Source organism: Macrobrachium rosenbergii, chromosome 50, assembly GCF_040412425.1.
Source record: "Macrobrachium rosenbergii isolate ZJJX-2024 chromosome 50, ASM4041242v1, whole genome shotgun sequence".
Lineage (NCBI taxonomy): Eukaryota > Metazoa > Arthropoda > Malacostraca > Decapoda > Palaemonidae > Macrobrachium > Macrobrachium rosenbergii.
Window position 1 is genome coordinate 15,423,279 of NC_089790.1, and position 21,722 is coordinate 15,445,000.

The 21,722-nt window shown below is 34.6% G+C and overlaps 1 protein-coding gene across 9 annotated transcripts in view; it reads left to right on the forward strand.

The window, feature by feature from the left end:
- The first annotated feature begins 662 nt into the window (after window positions 1-662).
- Window positions 663-21,722, forward strand: part of LOC136832665 (acyl-CoA-binding domain-containing protein 5A-like) — a 285,664-nt gene continuing 264,604 nt past the window's right edge. The window contains exons 1-9 of one of the 9 annotated variants that reach the window (XM_067093961.1): window positions 847-1,063; window positions 4,840-4,989; window positions 5,488-5,681; window positions 6,261-6,575; window positions 7,295-7,453; window positions 7,806-8,016; window positions 8,829-9,109; window positions 12,449-12,453; window positions 12,510-12,766. In XM_067093961.1, the coding sequence (XP_066950062.1) occupies window positions 4,929-4,989; window positions 5,488-5,681; window positions 6,261-6,575; window positions 7,295-7,453; window positions 7,806-8,016; window positions 8,829-9,109; window positions 12,449-12,453; window positions 12,510-12,672 (1,389 nt within the window). In that variant the 5' untranslated portion in view covers window positions 847-1,063; window positions 4,840-4,928 and the 3' untranslated portion in view covers window positions 12,673-12,766. Of the gene's footprint in view, window positions 1,064-4,839; window positions 4,990-5,487; window positions 5,682-6,260; window positions 6,576-7,294; window positions 7,454-7,805; window positions 8,017-8,828; window positions 9,110-11,438; window positions 11,700-12,448; window positions 12,454-12,509; window positions 14,103-21,722 lie in introns of those variants that run through there. The other 8 variants (XM_067093957.1, XM_067093955.1, XM_067093958.1 and 5 more) reach the window with 8 other exon arrangements.

A 21,722-nucleotide genomic window follows, 5' to 3' on the forward strand; every position in this document is an offset into this window, starting at 1 on the left:
ACAATAAGCTGTAGGTCCCGTTGCTAGGTAACCAATTGGTTCTTAGCCACGTAAAATAAATCTAATCCTTCGGGTCAGCCCTAGGAGACCTGTTAATCAGCTCAGTGGTCTGGTTAAACTAAGGTATACTTAACTCTCTCTCTCTCTCTCTCTCTCTCTCTCTCTCTCTCTCTCTCTCTCTCTCTCTCTCTCTCTCATTTCGTCTGTCATCTTTGTTTCACTGTAAAAGGATCTCTCTCTCTCTCTCTCTCTCTCTCTCTCTCTCTCTCTCTCTCTCTCTCTCTCTCTCTCTCTCTCTCTCTCTCCATTGTTTTGACGGGAATTCCTAAGGATATTTTGACGTGGTCATTTAAAGAGTGATCTTTATCTCTGCTGGCCTTCGTTGCTAATAGAAACGAAAATCAAATAACTAAATAGAGTAGCGTTTCATTAATATTTACTTTTATATTAAAATGATTGATTCTAATATAAATATATTAAGCCGATATATAGATTATACGCCCGTAGACCTTGCTCAGTAAAAAATTGCCTGAATAGTTATATTTGTATTAAAATACGCAATTTTAATATATATATATATATAGCGTTTTCGTTATCTAAAAGATACAATATATAAAAGAAAATTAAAAGTAAATTATACGAGAAAATTAAAAATAAATTATACGCTCGTAGACCTAGCTCTGTCAGAACGAGGCCAAAAAAGTAAATAAACAAGAAAGGGCGAATAAGATACACGATTTCAGTATAGAAATATATATATAAAGTTTTTGTAGGCTAACATGTTGAGTATATAAAATATAATGAGAAAATGAAAAAAATACATTATACGCTCGTAGTCCAAGCTCCGTCCGAACACGGCCAAAAAAGTAAATAAACAAGATAAGACCTCCAGCCCCTGAGGGTCATCCGTTGTCTCGACGATAATGGTGATAATGGTGATGATGACAACGAAGACAGTGACGATGCATTAATTAGGAACCTCAGAAGAGAATAAGATCAGCTATGACGAGCGAGGAGAGATTTAATGCCGCTGTGAATATCATCAAGTGTTTGCCTAAGGATGGTGAGTGGTTTTTAAAGAGTCTTTGTTTATGGGACTACGGTAGGCCTAGGCTTAGGCTTATTGGAATCTCCTGTTATTTAGGCCTAAACGGGCTTTGGAATGTGGTGGAGAGCTGTATTTGGAATTATTTTTGCCCTAAGCTTAAACTGGCTTTAGAATTGGGTACGAAGCTACGAGTTTAAAGAGCCGTTGTTTACAGGACTAGCCTATGGTAGGCCTAGGCTTAGGTCTTGAGGGCCTGTAAGAATGTCGCTGTTATTGTCCGTGTTATTTAGGCCTAAATGTGCTTTGGGTGCTTTGGAATATGGTGGAGAGCAATAGTTGTGATTAGGCTTTTTTTATCATAAGTCTAAATAACTGTGGGCTGTTGCGTAGGGCAAGTTGTAGCCTTAGGGCAGTCGTATTAGTTGGGCCAATGAGTCACCTTTGTATCCCATATCATTATTAGGTTATAAGGTAATTCTAAGCCGGCTGTCCGCGGTGAGCTAGACTATGGCAATTGATGTTTTTCTATGTTATTTTACTTGCTTTACAAGAATTTAAAGTAGTATTTTGTCGGCCGGATGTAACTAAGCTGTCATTGACCTTTGAAGACTACGCGACTTGAATTGCCTAACGCAGGGTAGGTCTAAGCCAGCATTCCGCGGCCAGCCCCCCACCCCTCCATAGCTAATACGGCAAAATTGTAACCAGTAAACACCCCAAAAAATACCAACATTACGTACCCTAGAGGTGTTTACTGGTTACAATTTTGCCGTATTAGCTATGGAGGTGGGGGGGGCGGGCTTGCCGTGGAATGCCGGCTTAGACCTACCCCGCGTTAGGTAATTCAAGTCGCGTAGTCTTCAAAGGTCAATCACTGTTTAGTTACAACCGGGCGACAAAATATTACTTCAAATTCTTGTAAAGCAAGTAAAATAACATAGAAAAACGCCAATTGCCACAGTCTAGCTCACCGCGGACAGCCGGCTTAGAATTACCGGTTATAGGCCTAGGGTATGCTGAGTCTAGGCTGACAATTAAGGATGGAGCACAATGGAAAACTGTAGCTTACTTTTTCTTGGTTCAGGGAAACAGAAACAAGTGAGTAGGCCTACTCCTATCTCCAGCAGCAGTGGTGATGTAGCCTAATAGACCTGAGAAGAAGCTAGGCTTAGCATTTAAAAAAAAAAAGTCATCATGAAACCTCAGTTCAAATGTTGAATAAAAAAGCGAAAAAATTTGTCATAACATTAATATTGCTTCCAGTGCAACCATAAAATTTTAAATAGTTGTATTTGATTGTTTTTACGCCTCAACGCTGAAAAAATGTAAATAAGTAAATATACAAAAGTAGAATGCATCCACCAATATCAGCGAGTGAGCGGAGTGTGTGTGAAGCAACCATTAGAGTGGCAGTGCAAACCACCTGGAACATAGGTCTGCAATGAGTAGAGACGATGAAATTATCTTGAAGAAAACCTTTTATTTTATATTTGTTAGAGGAATATTGGGATTCTCATAAAAATAAAATGATTTAAGTTTTATTTCTTAACCACATCAAGAAAAATTATGGCTTACTAGCAAGTATTCACCTATGCAATTATTCTGTTCTTAAAGCCGAGATTTAATTCCTAGGTCCAGGTGTGTTAGATTTCTTTACTCTACTTACTAGCCTATACTGTAAATACATTACACTTAGCATTCACATTTCTATATTAACAATATCTGGCCAGAAAGCATATAAAGGTATCTACACATTCTTGCACTTCAAGTTACCTTATGAATGAACAAATTATACACCAAAAGTTAGCAGAAGGACTTTTAAGAAAATAGTATTTTAAGCCAGTTGAAAAACAAGTGTTCCATAGGCCTTGACATTAATACGAATAGATATATCGATTAATAGCCATTTTCTCCATATAATTAAAATCATCATCAACTTTTATTTTTCAAAGAACAAGTAATCTCTAAATTCTTTAGGAATAGCGATTATGTCTCAGAAGGCTTAGATTATTTTTTAGACCTATACTGTAAATAATTTTGCAACATACAGACAACTTGAGCAAGGCCTAAGACTTCAGCATTCAAAGAAAACTTGTAGTAATTCATATTCCTATTTTGAAAATGTTATGACTTTTGAGCTTATTAGGTCTGCTGTTATAATACTGTAGAGGTAGTTACGTTGACCAGCCCGAGGAACATGTTAAGCGCACTGTCATTGATGGCACCACTAACCTTATCACACTGTGCTTTGAGCTAAGCAATGTAGAAAAGAAAATCGGTTCAAATCATGCAGGCTACGAATTGTACCAATGCATAAAAGGGATCATATTTATATAACCATAGGGAAAATAGTGCTAGCTGTGAACTCGCAAACTTGTCAACATGTATGACATTGGAAATAAAAAAAAAAAAAAAAAGGTTTTACACTACTTGGCAACGTTACACTTAGTCTGAGATTTTCGACGATACAAAAAGAATCATGTTGCCTCATAGTTGAGCATAGCTGTACAGTAGCCTATACACTAGGCCTAACTTATGTAAAACGTTGTTCTTGTATTCTTGAATTAGCTTACACAAATACACCTTTTTACCCAAAAACTGGAGAACTTATCACTTCAGGATTAAAGTCTAAATAGGCCAAGTCTTTTTGAGTTTACAACAGGGCTAGCTATATTGGTTTTCAAAAGTCACAAGCTCTTACTGGAAGTGTAAACAAGTCGGTAGAGCTGTGGACTAAAACGTATTTATCGATTCCTTATTTTATCTGATGAAGAGTTAGAGGAATTTATTTCTTTTGATGAAATTCAACAGACAATAAAGTGTGGTTATGGATTCCACAATAAGCTGAAAAGGTCCCGTTGCTAAGTAACCAATTGGTTCTTAGCCACGTAAAATAAGTCTAATCCTTTGGGCCAGCCCTAGGAGAGCTGTTAATCAGCTCAGTGGAAGAAATCGAAAGTTAAGGTATACTTTTTTTTTTTTCGTAAAGTCTTGCATACATTAATTTTTATATTGTGTATACCTGCCCTAAGCTAAACATAAAATTTTCACATTATGGGGATTCTACAATGAGCAGGACATAAATTTAATGACTAAAAATCACATAACAGATAATTAGAAGCAGGAAAACACATCAGCTACAGGAAGGGCGATAGAGAATGTATTGGATGATGTATGAAGCCTCTACAGCCAACTGTTTGTAATCCTAAGGCCTCCAGGGCTGAAGACAAATCATAGATCTCAACACTTGAAACCAGTTATCTCCTGTTAACATGTTTTTATGGGCAACATTGGCTTCCATTTTCTACTCCATTTGGAAGGATGACTTGAGCCTTTGCATGTGTTGTAAATCTTGCATTAGTATAGTGAGACTGAATGTAGGTCAGTCTAGAGTGGTCTTGGCATTGTACTGTACAATAATTAGTAAAATATATTGACTGCAATTTTCTCATGTCTAGTTTATGTTGCTGATTTGAGATGATGTGAGTTTAATTTACATATAAAAGAATGTTAAGTTTCAAATTTAGATTTGAAATAGTTTCATGTTCTTCGGTTTCGTGCATTTTGAAGATATTGTAATATGGAAATATTTTTGCTTAAGTCTCCCAAAGAAATTCACTTATCATTGACCTCACGTCAACTCTCAAGGTTGTGTGATCTGTCTAATCTTTTTAAGTGATAAGTGGCTAAAGTACAGTTTTTATTTTGTCGATACACATTAGATAAGCACTGTTATCTTGTCTCATCATTCTGTAAAAACCAGTTTCTTAGCCAGACTTCATTTGCTGCAGATTTGAGTATTGTACTGTAATTTGAAAAATAGGAAGAAAAACTTCAAATCTATGTGTATTATTGTGCGGGAGACGACACAGGACCAATCATGACAACTGAAGAAAAGTTCAATGCCTGTGTCAACTTCATCAAGTCACTTCCCAAAGATGGTTTGTCTGATTTCATGTTTTACCATTTTGTTAGTGTTATTTTTTAGCTGATGATATTAAGGACAGTATCAGAAGGATATATTTTGCTCTGCATGAATGTGATAATAGTAGGATCTCTCTTCAGCTTTTCCATTCTGAGTTGGTAGCTAAAGGGGCATATGTACCTGCCAGCTGGGTGTTTTTCAGACCCCAAAATATTGAAGTCTTTTTATATCATCATATTACTCAACTTATTATACCAGTAAAATGAAATGAAGAAAAAGTTACCTAAATCAACTTTTTAGACCTAATACATTTATTCTTATATCCATTGCTAGTCAGTCAAAAATGAGTTAATTGATAATGAAAATAATCAGTTAGTTTTTCATATTGCATGACACTTTTAGTATCATTTAGTAAAAAGGTGCTCTTTGCAATGGTAAACTAAAAATTCTTGAATATAACCACTGGTAATGATCATGGACCTTTTCCTAACTCATTTTCCCCTTATACTTTCAGGACCTTTTCAGCCCTCCCACGAAATGATGCTCAAGTTCTATGGCTTGTACAAGCAAGCTGTAGAAGGACCGTGTCATGAGCCCAAACCTGCTTTCTATGAGGTAGTGAGAGGTTATAAATGGAGAGCTTGGAAAAGTCTTGGTGACATGCCCAAAAAGGAAGCAATGGATAATTATGTGGAAGAACTTAAAAAGGTAGAGGAATATTTTTGACAGGAAGTCTGTTACAGAAGATATGATAACATGGCTTTGAAAGTCTTCAGGAAGCTATGTATGTTATAAATAGCTTTCTCTTGAATCAGAAATAAAAGGTCTTTGGGGTTTTGTAATAGATGCTTGGTGCTTATCATTTGTGACATGGATTGTTGTGAGAACAATTTTGTGCTTGTTCCTTTCAGTTAATTACTGAAGCTGTTAAGTTATACATATCAAACTTACAGTTTTATACAATGTCCCTGCATAGCTTTGGAGAAACTCTAGATAATCCTTCGGTACTTGCTCGATCAGTTTTTTAATAGATTGGTTTTTATCAGCAAGCTGTTAGGATGTCTTTTGTGGTTTTGTTTGTTGTAGGTTCTGTTGTATGAGACCTTTGGATGGAAGGGATTTTTCTGTAATTGAAAGGAAGGGATATTGAGGACTACCAACTACCCACTATACAACATAATTTTTAGTTGTCACAAATTGTTGAAAGGTTTTTATTTTTTATTTTATCAAGTAATTATTTATTATGAGAAATGTTTATAGTCTGATTGCCTTGCATGTTTGTTGCAGATTGTGGAGACGATGTCATATACACAAGATGTTGCGAACTTCATCGATGCTCTGGGCCCATTTTACGAGTTCATTGATATTCCATCGTTGAAACCCAAGAATAACAATAATGTGAAGGGACTAGATGACAGCCCCGCTTTCCGAGATAATGATGCACAAGAAGAAAACGGAATGGCTAATGGACACATCCAGAAGGTGAACGGTGATGCCTGTAGTGACGTAGACACGGGATCAGAAACGCAGACTTCAAGTGAGGGTTCTTCTCCAGAGCTTGTATCTGCAGGAAGTAACTGTCAAACGGTTCCTCTTTCACTGGTATGTAAACTTGAGTTTAATTTACTCATATGTTTAATATGGTAAACCTTCTGTTTTACTTATGCTAAAGTCATAATACAGTATCCCATCTTGGAATTGGACATGCAAATTTAAAACATGGTTATTCAGTGGCCACACCTAACGACTGCAGTTAATGTTTATAGAGAATGTATTACAGTATTGAGAGTAAATGCCAAAAGTTTGTTTGTGTGTGTGAATGATAAGTATTTTAAACCAATTATTTAAGTTCAAGAAATTTTGTCACAATCTTCAGTATTTGCAGTTAATCAGTTTTAAAATATTTTATGAACCTGTACACTATAAGGCGAATATCTCTCACTTGAGGGAACGTTCTTTTGTATTTGTATTTTTCATAGGTTTAATAAACATAAACCAAAGGTTTTTATCATAATCCCACCTCAACCAACACTGCATTGTCCTTGGCATTAATAAACCACATTGTTATCAAGTTTCAGTGATTGTTTCTGGCTTGTACAAAAGGCTCTGGTTTTTATATCAAGGAAAGTTACAAATTGATTTTAAAGTTTGTTGCATTTCACCAGTAAATTTCTTTAGTTTACCTACAAAAAAATATATCTGATCTTTGTTTTTTTTATATAATTATCGCCAGTTGTTGTTTATTAAATAATACTGTTCATCTCATGACATACCAGAAATACAGTAGTAGTGATTTAAATGCAACGCTTCACTCTCCAAAGGACCAAGAACTTGCCAAAGTTGAAGAAGAGGAAGACGAAGAACTGGTCGTGATGAAAGTGATCAACTCTGTGGAAAATACGACAACACACACACTGACGTTATCGCCAAAGGTGTACAGCGACTCTGAATCAGACGAGGAATATTCTGAACCAGCTGAGGTTAGTTTGAGGTTAACTTGACTCTTTAGCTGTAAATTTTCATGTGATGTTACTCAGGGTTGCTGATTATTTTGTTCATAATTGGATGATATTTATTTCTATGAGGATTTTTTTAGGTAATCTTTATGTTGCCTTTCCAGTTGATGTTTGCACTTAATTCTAAAAAAAAAAAAAAAGGTATAGGTATTCTTTGACAAGGGTTATGTAATTGCTCATAATATTGATTGTTATAACTATTTTCAGCTTGCCATCTACTGCCTATTCCTAAGATTAATGAAAGTTATAAAAGCAGTATATTTACCAATGTCCTTCAAACTAGTGCATTGTATTTTAATGAAGTTATTTATTACAGATAAGCATAGATTATCTAGTAACGGAATCCAAGATTACATCTCAACAGCCAGTGGAAGCTTTCATGTCCACACCACAGCAAAACTTTTCTGCCGATCACTCCACGGACTCACCAGATAGTGGTATTAAAGTGACCACAGGCCCTTTGGTATGTGGAGGAGGTGATCAAAGTCACCCAGGAGGACTTCAGATGACTCCACGAGGATTTCAAGGTATATGAGAAAAACTTGGTAGAATATACCATTCTTTGGTTGACATGAGTGGCCAAATTTCTTAAGGCTCTTTTCATCACACGGTGGAAAGTGTTAATAATGTATTTAGCAAAGGAATGCTGCAAAGAATCTTTGAGGTTACCCACAGTGTACTGTGAAGGGTATACTGCAGACAACACACCCATGAGCCTTAGCTGTTAACAAAGCCGAGGAATTAATATGTTTAATAGCTGAGATGGGATGACCTCTAGTTTTGGCAAATCACCTCAGCATTTAACTAATCTTAATTGCTGTGTAACACATATTTGCTTGCATTTAAGTACTGTAAAGGTTTGGCTGAGTAAACTAAAGAATAATGTATTAGTGAATCAAATATTATTCTAAAATTGTTAATTACAAAAATATTGGTACAGTACAGTTTATTAACTCCAGAGAGTAAGAAGATTAGAACCAGTGTAAAAAATTTTTATGAGGTGATGGCCTGGGCAAACATTTGGCAATCAGTAGGTTGTATATTTAATGCAAAATGTAAAATTGATTGCCCTCATGGTTCAAAAGAAAATGGATAATTGCAGTGTTCTATAATCTGTTTGACAAATTTTTTGTTTTCAAACTATAGTACTGTATACTTAAAGCATTAAAATTTTTTGTTCCTTTCTGTAATCTTAAGTCATTGAAGAGGCTTACTTTTATGGTATGAAATCTGTAACACATTATATTAGTATTCCTGAATACTAAATAATGGTCAGGAGTGATTTGCCATAATGGAAACATGGTGTATACAGTAGTTTCTCATGTAACATCAATTTCAGGTTCCCATTATGGTGCCTCCTCATATGCTCCAGGTGATAGTAGAAATGCTGTTTCCTTCGCTCAATCAAGTGGTCTTTCAAGAAGTTCAGGGAGCGGAGGAGGTACAGGGGAAGGAGGAGGAAGAAAAGGAAGTGGTTCTAATGTCGCTGAGGATGTAAATGCACAACTTGTGATTTTACTGCGAAGGCTTCAAAATGACATGGAGAATGTTCTGCATCGACTCAATACCCTGGAAACGCTCACCGTCACTCAGCATCACACGCACTGCCATCAGTGCCACGTAAGTTTTATTTTTGTATTGATTTCAAGCTAAATGCTAAAACTTGACATTAGATTAAAATTGGTGAGTACTGTACAGAGTATCATGTGATATTGAAGTAAGTTTGTAAATCCATTTGTTTAATGTAAGCTCTTAAATGCCATTTTTGTCACAAACAGTGTTCATGGAAATGTCTGTGAATATAGAGTAATTCTTCAGTGGAAAATTATAGGGAATTGTTTTGTTCACTCTATAAAGAACACAACACAGTAAGTAAATTGTCACTATTTAAGACACCCTATTTGTAAAGCTGTCTTCAAAGAAAAAATTTTTCACTCTAGTTTTATCAGATATACTGTAGTTACACATTTCTCTGTATGATTCTTTGTTCATGAAGATTACCTGTACTGGATATGAAAAATATTTTAATCTCCAAAGTCCCTTTAGCATTCTTTGAAGGCAACAATTGAAAATGATTCATATCCCATGCAACTGTATAGTATTTGTCACAAAAATGACAATTCTTTGCAAATTAAATTTAGAGGTCATGAGGTTCCTGTAAAAACCCTTCTAAATGGAAAAATATAAGAATTAATTTGTCTTGCAAAAAACCCACTCCTGTAGCAGTCTGTATTTTGTGCGATGAATCCCAGACACACCATTCCACTGTGAAAGAAGGTAGCTCAGGTAGTATGGTGCATGCACATATGGTCCCTTATAGGTTCCTGGAGGTCACCTGAAGCACTCTGTGTCTCTACCATCAGGTCATCAGTTCCTAGAGGTTCCCAAGCTTGTGGAACTGTCCGAGACTACTGTGTGTTATCTTCATTTTCCATTAGATTTCATTCGGCTTCATTCACTCTGCCTACTGTATTTGCCAGTGTAGAGGATACATTTTTATAAGTAAAAGCTATGTGGGGATTGGTTTCGATGATGGTGCTCTGGCAAACTCCAAATACCTCCCTTAAAATACTGGTTTAACCAAATATGGTGACAATGACTCATAATAATATCCATCAGACATCAACAAATTTTTGTCAGATTCTTTCAGTTTTTCTCGGTCTGTTAGTTCCCTTCAATAATCTCTGGCAACAGTTGTCTGTATAATCCATTAAAATTTTTTTGTAATAGGTTTTGTAAAGTATATTGCATTAGCCTAAAATCACAGTATCAGCAATGTAAGAGAGAGAGAGAGAGAGAGAGAGAGAGAGAGAGAGAGAGAGTTTCAGTAATGCTAGCCATTTTTGTAACTTATCCAGAGCAAGATTATTTGCTCTATGACAGTTTCTACTATGTAGTAGGTGATGGCTATGTGTGTTTGAACCATCTCACTATTTCATCAGGTTTCCCATGAAAAGAGCCTTTCTTGCTTATTTATCACATTATTTTCTTGTTTTTTTTTTATTGCAAGTTACTGACAGTTAGTTATGCATTTTTTCCCTTCCCATCCGCAAATACATGGTATTGTATTATCCTCCTTACAAGGAACTTTTTTCTGGAGTTGCCTCATTATGGAGACTGCTCCTGTTGTGGCGTGAAGCCAGACTGACTATTATCCATTTTAGCAATTTTCCTTAGCCTTTCCTCCAGCACCATTTCCAGTATTTTCATATCTGGACTACGTAGTAATATTCCTCCAATAATATTCTCTTTCTTCCATCTTATTTTCATCAGCCCTCTCCTAACATTTGTTTCATAGTGCAACTGTGAGGTTTTCCTCCTGTTACACCTGTAAAATCTTTTTCTTGTTTCCCTTGCAATGTTGAATGACCTCATAGGTCCCAGTACTTGGCTGTTAGCCTAAATTTTACATACCATTCCATTCTGCAATTTTCAAGTTGCAGTGCATCCCTTTTCCATCTGTATATCACTGCTGGGAGACTCTTGGCCTACTTATTTGGTCTTGTCTCTCTTTTTTTAGGTTTTCATATATTCTAAGAAGTTCATGGATAGCTGGCTCTCCATCTGCCTTTATGGAGTCTCTTGTTGTTTTCTTTGGTCCTGTTGGTTTTCCATTTTTCACCTTCCACAGCCCCTTTAACCTTTTCAGATATGTATTATGTTGGTGTGTCTGTTATGCTAATCATCCAGTTCTTGTTCATTTTCTTCATTTGAGTTTTCAAGATACTGTCTCCATTGATCCGGCTCTCTCTCTTTTCAACTTTCATTTCTCGACTGTGATCTTTTATATTCTTTGCTCCATGTAAATTTTTTGCTGTCTTTCCTCAGCCACATTGCTGTTCTGTAGGCATAACAAGAAATGATGCTGATTCAAGCAGCCAAAGGTGTAATCACCTTGACTAGATTAAATATACGTGCACTTACTGTCAATTTGTTTATCTCCTAAAAGGCAGGAATTGTGGAATTCTGTAATGAATTTGACCGTCAAACATCAAAACAGGTTAAACCAACTGTTGGATTGTGGTGTTGTTCACTCCAAAAAGAATGTCTGACCCATGAGTATTTGTTGGATAATCCACATGACCCAGTTCTTGAATGCAGAACTACACTTATGATGCCAGTTTCTAGTGAGTGTCCAAATTTTTATAAAAATATTGTTAGAATTTTCAACACATTCAATTTATCCATTCATTAAATGTTTAAGGAGTCGCAATATGTTGAATGAGTTATGTATTATCAAGAACAAGCCATTTGGAGTGGCCCTATGAGACTTCAATAACCAACCTTTTCAGGTGTGAATTACCATATAAGGATAGCTGTTTATCATCATGTGATAACCATCCTTTGACCATTTTTATATAGTTATAGTGATTGATTAATATTATAGATTATAAAGAAGGCATTTCAGCTTAGTTCAGAGATGCATTTTACCAAATAATATATGCTGTTATGTGGGTCACAGCTAAAAAATTATGTTTGCAAAGCAACATCTAACCATAAACTCTTAAATGTATCCCTGCAATAATGTGCAATTTTTTCCCCTTCTGTGACAAGCAAAAAAAAAAAAAAAAAACTTTGGTTTTCAACAATGTTATGTTGATGCTTTCAATTTACTACAAGCATGTCTCCACAAGCTCTATTCAGGCTATACAGATACCACCCTACTTACAAACCAGGTACGTTCCGTACAGCTGTTTGTATGTTGAATTGTTTGTAAGTTGGCTACTCTACTCTTCATGCCTATTTAAGTACAGTATGATATAAAATCCATATATACTGTAGGTTTTTTCATCCTAAAACACAATACGCTGTACATACAGTACTGTATTTACAGAATGGGAGCTCAAAACAAAATTTGAGCTCATGGGTGCAAAGGGATTGCTCTGAACACAATTGTACTTTGCCATCCCGCTTGTTTGTATGTATCTGAATGTTTGTAAGTTGACTGTTCGTAAGTAGGGTGGGTCTGTATCGAAAAAAGTGCATATAAATGTTATATATGGTACTTTAATTATTTCAGGTCGGTAACAAGCGGCTCTGTTGCTGTTCGAACCGAACGGTCGTGGTGGCCATTCCCTGAGCTATCACCACGTACCACTTTCTTCCTCTTGGTGTGGCCACTGATTTTGCAAGGTGGTATCAAATTATTGCTGCTCCTCCGTTCTCGTCGAAGAAGACAATAGCTGCGATAGTATAAATCTTCTTAGGATTATTTTGTTTATCAGTGTTTATAATGATAAGAGTAAACACCAATTCACTTAAACTTGACAGCACCTGAAACTGTTATTGGTCAACCTTTGTACAGGTTAAGTATCTGTACCTTTGAAAATGTTTTACTTTTGGTCCATCCTTTACTCGATTGTGCAGCTGGTAAGTTGTAGACAGCTGCTACAGTACTTAAGAATTATGGTACTTCGCTTGGGAACTGTACTTGATAGGTAGCTCTTATTTTTAGTATTGTATTAAACTTATCAGACTTCTGAATCAAAGTTAAACATCCACGGTTGTAAATAAAATATAGCAGAATCTACAGTGATATCAAGTCTTGTGTAGGGTTCTTGGGGATATCATTATTATGTTTAAATATTGTGAAGAAAGAAATATTGCACAGTAATGACACTGTTAAGATAGGTGTCCAGGAAATTGGTGTTGACAATTGACTGATTGAGAGAACCAGTAAACCGTAACTTTATAATTTTGAGGTATGGTGTAGGAGTTTTATTTTTTGATCCACCAGAACCCATTCTCTATAAATTTCAGAAGATTTTTGTTGATTATAATGAGGAAATACAGGGCAATAACTTAGATTTCACACTTTTGTAAAGTAATTGCTACACTTGGATAATTTTACACTTATATTCTTTGTCGTTAGATAGTAATATTTGAACATGTTTAGCAGCTTGCATAGGTTTTTGTAATTGAGTTTTTTTTTTATTACTGCAACTAGTAAAAGTCCTGTTGTTGCTGGATGAAACAGGGTAACCGTTTACAATAAATTAGGTTCTTCTAGCTAAGTATACTGCAGATACTTAGTAATCCTAGTACAGTGTGTGAGTTGTCTGCTTGCACAAGTATCATTTTAACTATTACCACAATAATATTCTGATGATATATTTTCAGGGCAATCCAGTAGCTTGTTTTTAATTTTCTTTTCATTACATGACAACAAATGACTACAGACAATTTTGCTATTGTAGATTTTTTTTAATCAAAAAGGCTGCACCATTATATGCCCTTTCATTTTTTACTTGATACTTAAGTTAGAAATGTAAGCAGTGTTTTTATTATTCAATATAGATTTTATTTTTTTTTCTTAAGTTCCACTTAGGATTTATAAGTTTAATAGAAATTACTGTGTTTAAGTGAAACATGAATATGTTCACAACTTGCAGTATTGTGCCCAAATATTACAGTTTATTATATTAGTGAGAGATGGAAATTGATGTTAGACTTTTGTCTTATAACCCAACTAACAAGAATGTAAAAATGGAAAATACTGTTATAAAGTATCAGCCCTCTTAACATACTATTGAGTGAGAACTCATTCATTTGCAACACTATAGAATAACCAAAACAGAAACCAGAATTAATAGCTCAAGCACTAGTGGATCCAGACAAATTTCATTTTCATATTATATATATATATAATTTTCATATTATACATATATATACATTATATATATATATATATATATATATATATATATATATATATATATATATATATATATATATATATATATATATATATAATATATATATATGTATATATATGTATATATATATATATATATATATATATATATATATATATATATATATATATATATATATATATATATATACATATATATATATGTATATATGCATATATAATTATTATTGTTATTTTTTCTCAAAATTTTCATATTTCTATAATAGGTTTTTAGTTTTTTTCCCATTTTTATATTTCTCATTTATGTTATGTAAATCTTCAGTATTGTTATTTTGTCATTATTTTTCATGGGGAGCACATGCCCAGGTGCCCCCCCTGATCCACTAGTGAGCTCAAGCAGAATATTCTTGACAGATTCGGCTCATTAGAAATTTTTATAAAATATCTGCCAGAAAGTATCGTAAGTAGGAATGCAGGATTTTGAATGCAAAAGACTCGTAGTCTTGTCTTCCAGCTTTTCTTAGGGCTTGTTTTTAAAAAACATTCTTGTATCACACACTAGACTGCTTTGGTGTATAGCACATTATGCATTTTCGGATGAAAATGAGGTCTAGTTTATTGACTAGTGGATCTTATTGAAATACAAGGAAACATAACGCATCCCTAACAGTTTTCTGTGGTATTAACCCAAAAATATATTTTGAATAATTTGAGAAGACTTCATTATAAATTAAGAATAAATTTATTATATTCTGTAGGAACAGAAGACTCCCAGATACAAGATGCCCATGTTTTATTAGTATCAGTCAAACTACCTTATACAAGGATGATGGAGAATTGGTTGTTTAAACTGGTTCGCAATGCTAAGCTCTTATCAACCTCAAACCAAAATAGACTTTCAGCTTCCTATGATTTTTCCCTTAAATGGTTTTGCCTCAGGTGGATGAATGAGGAAATAGTAATTTGACAGTAGATAGCTTGATTTTATCTTTTTACTATGCTCTCCAGTTCATGGTATTTATATTAGACCAGTAAAATAATGTGGAAAGATGTGAAATATATATGTAGATAAGATTACATGGAGGTAACATTCTCATTTCATAACAGTATTGACACTTGCATCTAATTTCATTAGGTTTTTGTGGCTCTACACAGTTTTTTGTATTTTGATCCAGTGTAAGAAACAAATTCTTGCATAAGATTTACATTTACTGACTTGCATTTTTTATATTGATCATTGCTGTATTTTAAAAGAGTGAAAGTCAAGAGATTTGAGGTCGTTTGGTGTTGTGGTAGCCATAGCAGTAAACGATTGACCTGCATGTGAAAAATCTACCTTAGTCCAGCTTATAAAAATTGTTCATACCCATTAGGTTATGTAAGGGTTTAGTTGGTTTTTAGGGAAACCCTAGCTTAGCAGCAACCATGGGACCATTGTCTACCACTTAGCAAAATGTCAGCACTTAACCTTGATTGATATTTTGAATTCTGCAAGTTTTAATACTAATTTTTAGAATTTTTATGGCGTTGTAAAGAGGGAAAATGCTTTAAAACGGTATGAAAAAGGGAGAAGAATATATTAATGTGAACTTAAAGGAGCCATTTAGTAAAGGAGAGGTATAAGTAATCATTAAAAGAAAATTGTGCAAATTGAAAGGTTACAAAGGCATTGAGTGCCACAGAAGGGAGTTGACACATTATGACTTAAAAGTCAGTGAAAAAGTGTTGAGATTTTAATTAAGACAATCCCATGTATTGATTATCCACACTTTCACAACCATGAGCAGCAAATTATTACCATTGTAACTGGAAAATACAGTGGCCATAAAGTATGTTTAGCGTGCAGTTGAAACTGCTTTCTTTTGATTAGTGACTAAGGTACCATATGTGACTGGAGACGATGTGTGAACTCTTTACGTAGACATCTCGTGTGGAATTTCTCTTGTAACAGTAAAGTGTGCGATTTTGTTAGCTTAACAGTTTTGTATGAAATGTACTTTTACAGAAAGCTCAAAACCTATGTATAGACATGAAATGAGACATAACACCATCAAATAGTAAAAGATCATCTTTTTAGTAAGACTGTCATAAAAGATTTTAAATTAGTATTTCAAAAGATTTCATCCTCTGTATGTTTACATAATTGCTGCCCTTTCATTAAACCTTTAAATGATACTGGCTTTAAAGGAAATCATTTATTATGTATTGCAATCACTGCAGACAAGCATACTCTGATTGTTAAGGCTCTTACAGTCTAACACCTCTGCCATTCTAGCCAGTAATTTCTAGATTGTCCTTTCCCTCGTTCCCTGTACATTTCTTAATTGTGGTCCCTTGTGCCAACCTATCTTCATCCTTTCTAGTCGTGGAATCAGACCACCCACAAAATCTATTTTTGTATTTGTGTTAAGCTGTTTACTGTGTCCATTTTGCGCATACAGTTCTTACCTTTTCAACCCTCTTTGATATGCGTAAGGCAGGCAGTTCATCTCAAGAGCTTCCAGCTTTTCACCTCTTTCATCTATATTATTTACCTCTAGATGTTTCTGATTGGCTGTACTTCTGTTTTGCAAATACGCATCATATAGTTTCTCTTTTCTTGTCGCTGTACCTCATTCACTGTCATGCATTGAACTTTTATTTGACCTTATGTGCTTCTTGCAGTCTTACTGATTGCATGCAGCTTATACTAAACATCTCTCATAGTGGTTTGCTATCCTTAATCCAGTCCCATTTTTCCTACACCCCCTCCTGGTATGCTACCCAATTCATTCTTATTAAACTTACTTGGGCAATTTTTGCCTAGCCATATTCCACTCAGGTGTTTACTCTGAATTAATATATTATCAAAGAAACTTTACCCCTTAATTTTCTATTTCCTTATTACATTCTTGGGACTCAAGCCACCTGTGTCTGTTCCAACCCTTACATCCATATCAACCAGTACACTCAACCTTTCTCCTTCTGCTGAAGTTAACCAGCACGCTTATCCTTTCTCGTATCCAAACACAGCTAGGCATGATTCGGACTTTCCTAAGCATTGCCCTCTACTCCCTCCTTCCCTCACACTTAATCTCTTAGCTGCACCAAACAATCTTGTTATCCAGTCTTGAACACCATGGGCCTTCTCTTTAGTTCTGCGTCCTTAAATTCAGCTTTTCTCTGTTCAAGTACATCTGCTTTCATGATTCTCTTTCTGTACTTGAGACTTAATACCAAATTTTCTTTCTGTTTTTTGCTAGTGAAATATAAGGAATGGGGATTAATTCTAGTATATTTGTGTTGTTTTTCACATTCCTATGTGAGTTAGACTGTATTATTAGATTCATTCATCAGTAAAATTTTTAATGTTAGATTTTAATTTTCTGCAGTTAGATGTAAAATGAGTTCTCACTGCTCCTCTGTCCTGTTCACTTTCAACTTGAATTCTCATATGGTCTTTGCCCTTAATAATTTTTCTTTTTGTGCTTCAGAGAAAGAGATGCATATGCTCTTTTAGGGATCAATCATGCTGTTAAAGAATTGTAAGTCGTTTACTTTACTTTAGGGCATAGTTCATCAGTGTTCTGAGGTGCTGGTTATTCATAGCTAGTTTCACTTAACCCCATAACAGTAGTGTGTGGTGCTTAAGCATAAGGAAAACCAAAAATACGAGGGTTGTATCTTCTTAAGTGTTATATGATAATCTAAAAATAATGTGATTGTGCTGGGCATGAACCATTAACAAATAACACCTCAGATATTCAGTAACAATTCCACATTGATGTAGATATATAGAAAGTATATTGTCCTGTTAAATTTCTCCTTCTCTCCCTCACTCATTCACTCATGTTCTAACTGAAAACAAGCAAGGAACTTTTCAAAGTTACTAGTTTTTAATAACCAGTAATTGGCTGAATATTGCTTTTAACAGGATGAAGTGTATGAAGCTGCTCTGTTTTAACAGAACTTTGATGTATAACTGCTGTGCTGTGCAGTGCATTAAACTGTACAGAAGGCTGGAAATCGTGAGTAATGCTTTCTTGACCTGCTAACCGATTATACTTGAACATCCCCGTTAGTCTACTGTTGCTCATAGCTGACATAGAAACAAAATAGTTTTATAAATTAACGTTTTAAACAGTTGGTACACTTTGAGTTATAGCTATTAATTGATGTAATAAAAGGATTACCAGTATTACCCGCTTTCTAATAGTTTAGTTAGAAACATGATGTGTCTACAATTAGGTACTGAGCAGTTTATAAGGAAAAGTTTGTTGTTCTTAGAGTTAAGGATTCATTTTGAAATATTAATAAGATACAGATTCAGAGCTTAGAAAGTCTTATCTTTGCCATCGCTTACTCTTGTGTATTGTACTTTGATAACCACTTTTAAGTTGTTAGCTATTTTTAAACATATAATCAATATCTACTCACCCAACAGAATATATGAATGTATTTACTGTATATTTTATGTTATTGGGAATTATATAGCAAAAGTTTATTTTGTATATTAATCTTTGGGGCAATATACTTTTCAGTTTCTTAGTTGTACTGTACATGTATCATATCTACTGGTAGTTGGATACCTTATTACAATGTAATATACATGCAGAAACTTATTTTTGTATTCATAAAAAAGACAAGTTACATTGCCTGAAATTAGGTGTCGCACATTATATTGTGAGCAACAATAAACATTGTTGACTTTTTATCAAAATTGTGTTTGTTTCATGAAACCCTTTTGCTATTGTGATCATCCTTCTTTGTATTATCTAAACTTTTACAGTTGTTTTTGTCATTCTTGTGTCCTGATTTGGTATTGGAAAAGTAAAAGTGGTAAAAATGTTGATAAGACAAATAAAAGGCTTTGCTCTATGTGGTCATTTAGACCCCCTAACCACCCCACCTCTAGCCCCTGGTTGTTGGGAAGGGGGCTAAAGGTTGGAGTTGCTCAGGTCTGAATCCTTTTTTGATCATAATTTGTTGCTGTGAACTAAATTTGCCAGGCTTTCTTTCTTTTTCCTTGCTCCTTTTTCTCTCCTTTCTCATATCATGATGGTCCTTTGTTGACAACGTGAGCATGTGGTTGATTATGGATTAGATTACTCTAAGAACATGACGGAATTTGAGTGACTGACATGGTCGAGTGAGGTAGAAGTTTAATTGTACACTCAGCTCCTAGTGCTTGTCCACTCTTGGCAGACTGATGACCCCAAAGACATTAGGAGCATTTCGTATTTCCGACTATAAACCCTACGGCAGTCCACAAGAAAGGGGTTTGTGCGTTATTTGAGATTTTGGGGTTGCCCAAAATTCATCCGTGGGAAATCACATATAGGCATAGTCGTTAATAGGCATATATGGTTGGTTTTGATTACTCTTAGAGCCTGTTGGATGCTTATGTTTGGTGGTCACCTCCCCACCACCCTCAAGCACCTAGCATGTTTTGTGGTTAGATGACATGATGGAGCTGCTATTTGATTGTGGATTCCAGTGACCGGATTGATATAGTTGCTGTTGCTGAATAAACTAAAGCTTTCTCTGCCCTCTATTTTCCTGGGCATTTTTCTCTTTGTGAACTTAGTAATCTGACCTTTTTCTGCATGGACTTTATTATATTGCTGGTTGTTCTCATAAAATTAAGGAGGATGGGGGTTGGATAGCATGGCTCCCCATTTGTCAGATTCAATTTACCGACGTGGCTGAGTAAGGATAAGGATTTTTTAAAACTTGGGCCTCTTGTGGACCTAACTTCAAGTTTTTATAACAGTGGTTATTTGAGATTATTTGCAAAGTTTGGTACAGAATTTCCTATGTGACTGAACACTCTCAGTACCTATTAATGATACCTACCCTGCTAGTTATAAATTAGAAGATTCTGTCTTTCAAGGAAGTGCACTCAGTGGAACCATATTTACCCCACCAATGAATAATATTACCAAAATAATATTTAATGGAGACAGTTCTGCATTATACATCATCCAGTCTTCATCATCCCCAAAGAATGCTAAATCTTGCCATTTCTGAGACAGGCCTTCAGTTTGTCACTAAGGAACTCAATATGTTCAATTTTGTAAGATCCAGATTGCCTATTTTAAAGAAAAAAAAAAGGAAAAATACTCTGAACCTGTACTGAGGGAACTCGCTCACACTACTGGGGTGCTAATAGAACAATTTTAATGTTGCTGTATAACGTTAACATTTTTATCAATTTGTATTTATTATTATGTTTATGATATATATATATATATATATATATATATATATATATATATATATATATATATATATATATATATATATATATATATATATATATATATATATATATATATATATATATATATTTATATATATATATATATGTATATACAGGATGTATGTATTTATATATGTACATATATATGTATGTATGTATGTACTGTATATTGTATGTATATATACAGTATATTAACTTTATCACATACACAATTGTTCTGTGCATTAGTAGAATTACTAAAAGGACCTCATTCAAACTGGATGTTATCTAACGAAGTTTTTTATTCAGAAAAAGTTACAAGCTTTCTTGGACAAACAGTCCACATTATCAAGTATCAGTACAATGAGCAGACGCGTAGTCCGGCTGTATTTATATCTGTGTGCTGGGTACTTTTAATCCTATAATCGCCTAGCTCCTCCTGTGTGACCCCCACCCCCTCGTGACCTTGGTCTTTCTCTGATCCCTCCTCACAGGTGTCCGTTTTCCGTGCGTTCTCTTGCTTTTTTTCCTCATTTCCTTGCTACTGTGGAGTATACGATTTTTCTAGATATGCTGTCTTCAAAGCCGTTTCCGGTGTTCCCTGCCATCGTGTTGTTGGCGCAAGTTATGAAGGCGTTCTGTACAACCAGTCTAGATGTTTTGTTGGTGTTCCTGTACAGAAAACTTATTTTCCCAGTTGCCAAACACTGTTGGGAAAATGATCACAGAATAGACTGGGAAAATATGAGTTTTCTGTACAGGAACACCAACAAAACATCTAGACAAGATATAGTAAAACATACAAACTATTGGACCAACCTTCCACCAGGGTAAAAGAAACATAAATGGAAGAGACTAACAAATAAAAAAGAGGAAAAGACACCTTAAGACAAGAAGAGGGGACTGGCTGTTGCCTGCATTTTTAATGGGGGAACCAGTTGTTTTATCAATAAGGACTCTAAAATGGGTAATTCCTGAGTGTTGGGTGTTTGTCCGATGATTTTAAAATCTTTATTTTCAATGTATGTTTTGCAATTTTTAGCATGAGTTCTTATATTGGAATGCTCCGGGTTTGTGAGTCTGCTGCCTGTCCGGAAACTGACCCCTTTATGACAATTGATGCTCACCTTCAGCAGCCTCCGTGTGATCCCACATAAATATATATATATATATATATATATATATATATATATATATATATATATATATATATATATATATATATATATATATATATATATATATATATATATGTATGTATGTATGTATTACATATATATATATATACAGTATATATACTGTATATATTATGTGTGTATGTATGTATGTATATATGTATGTATGTATGTATGTATGTA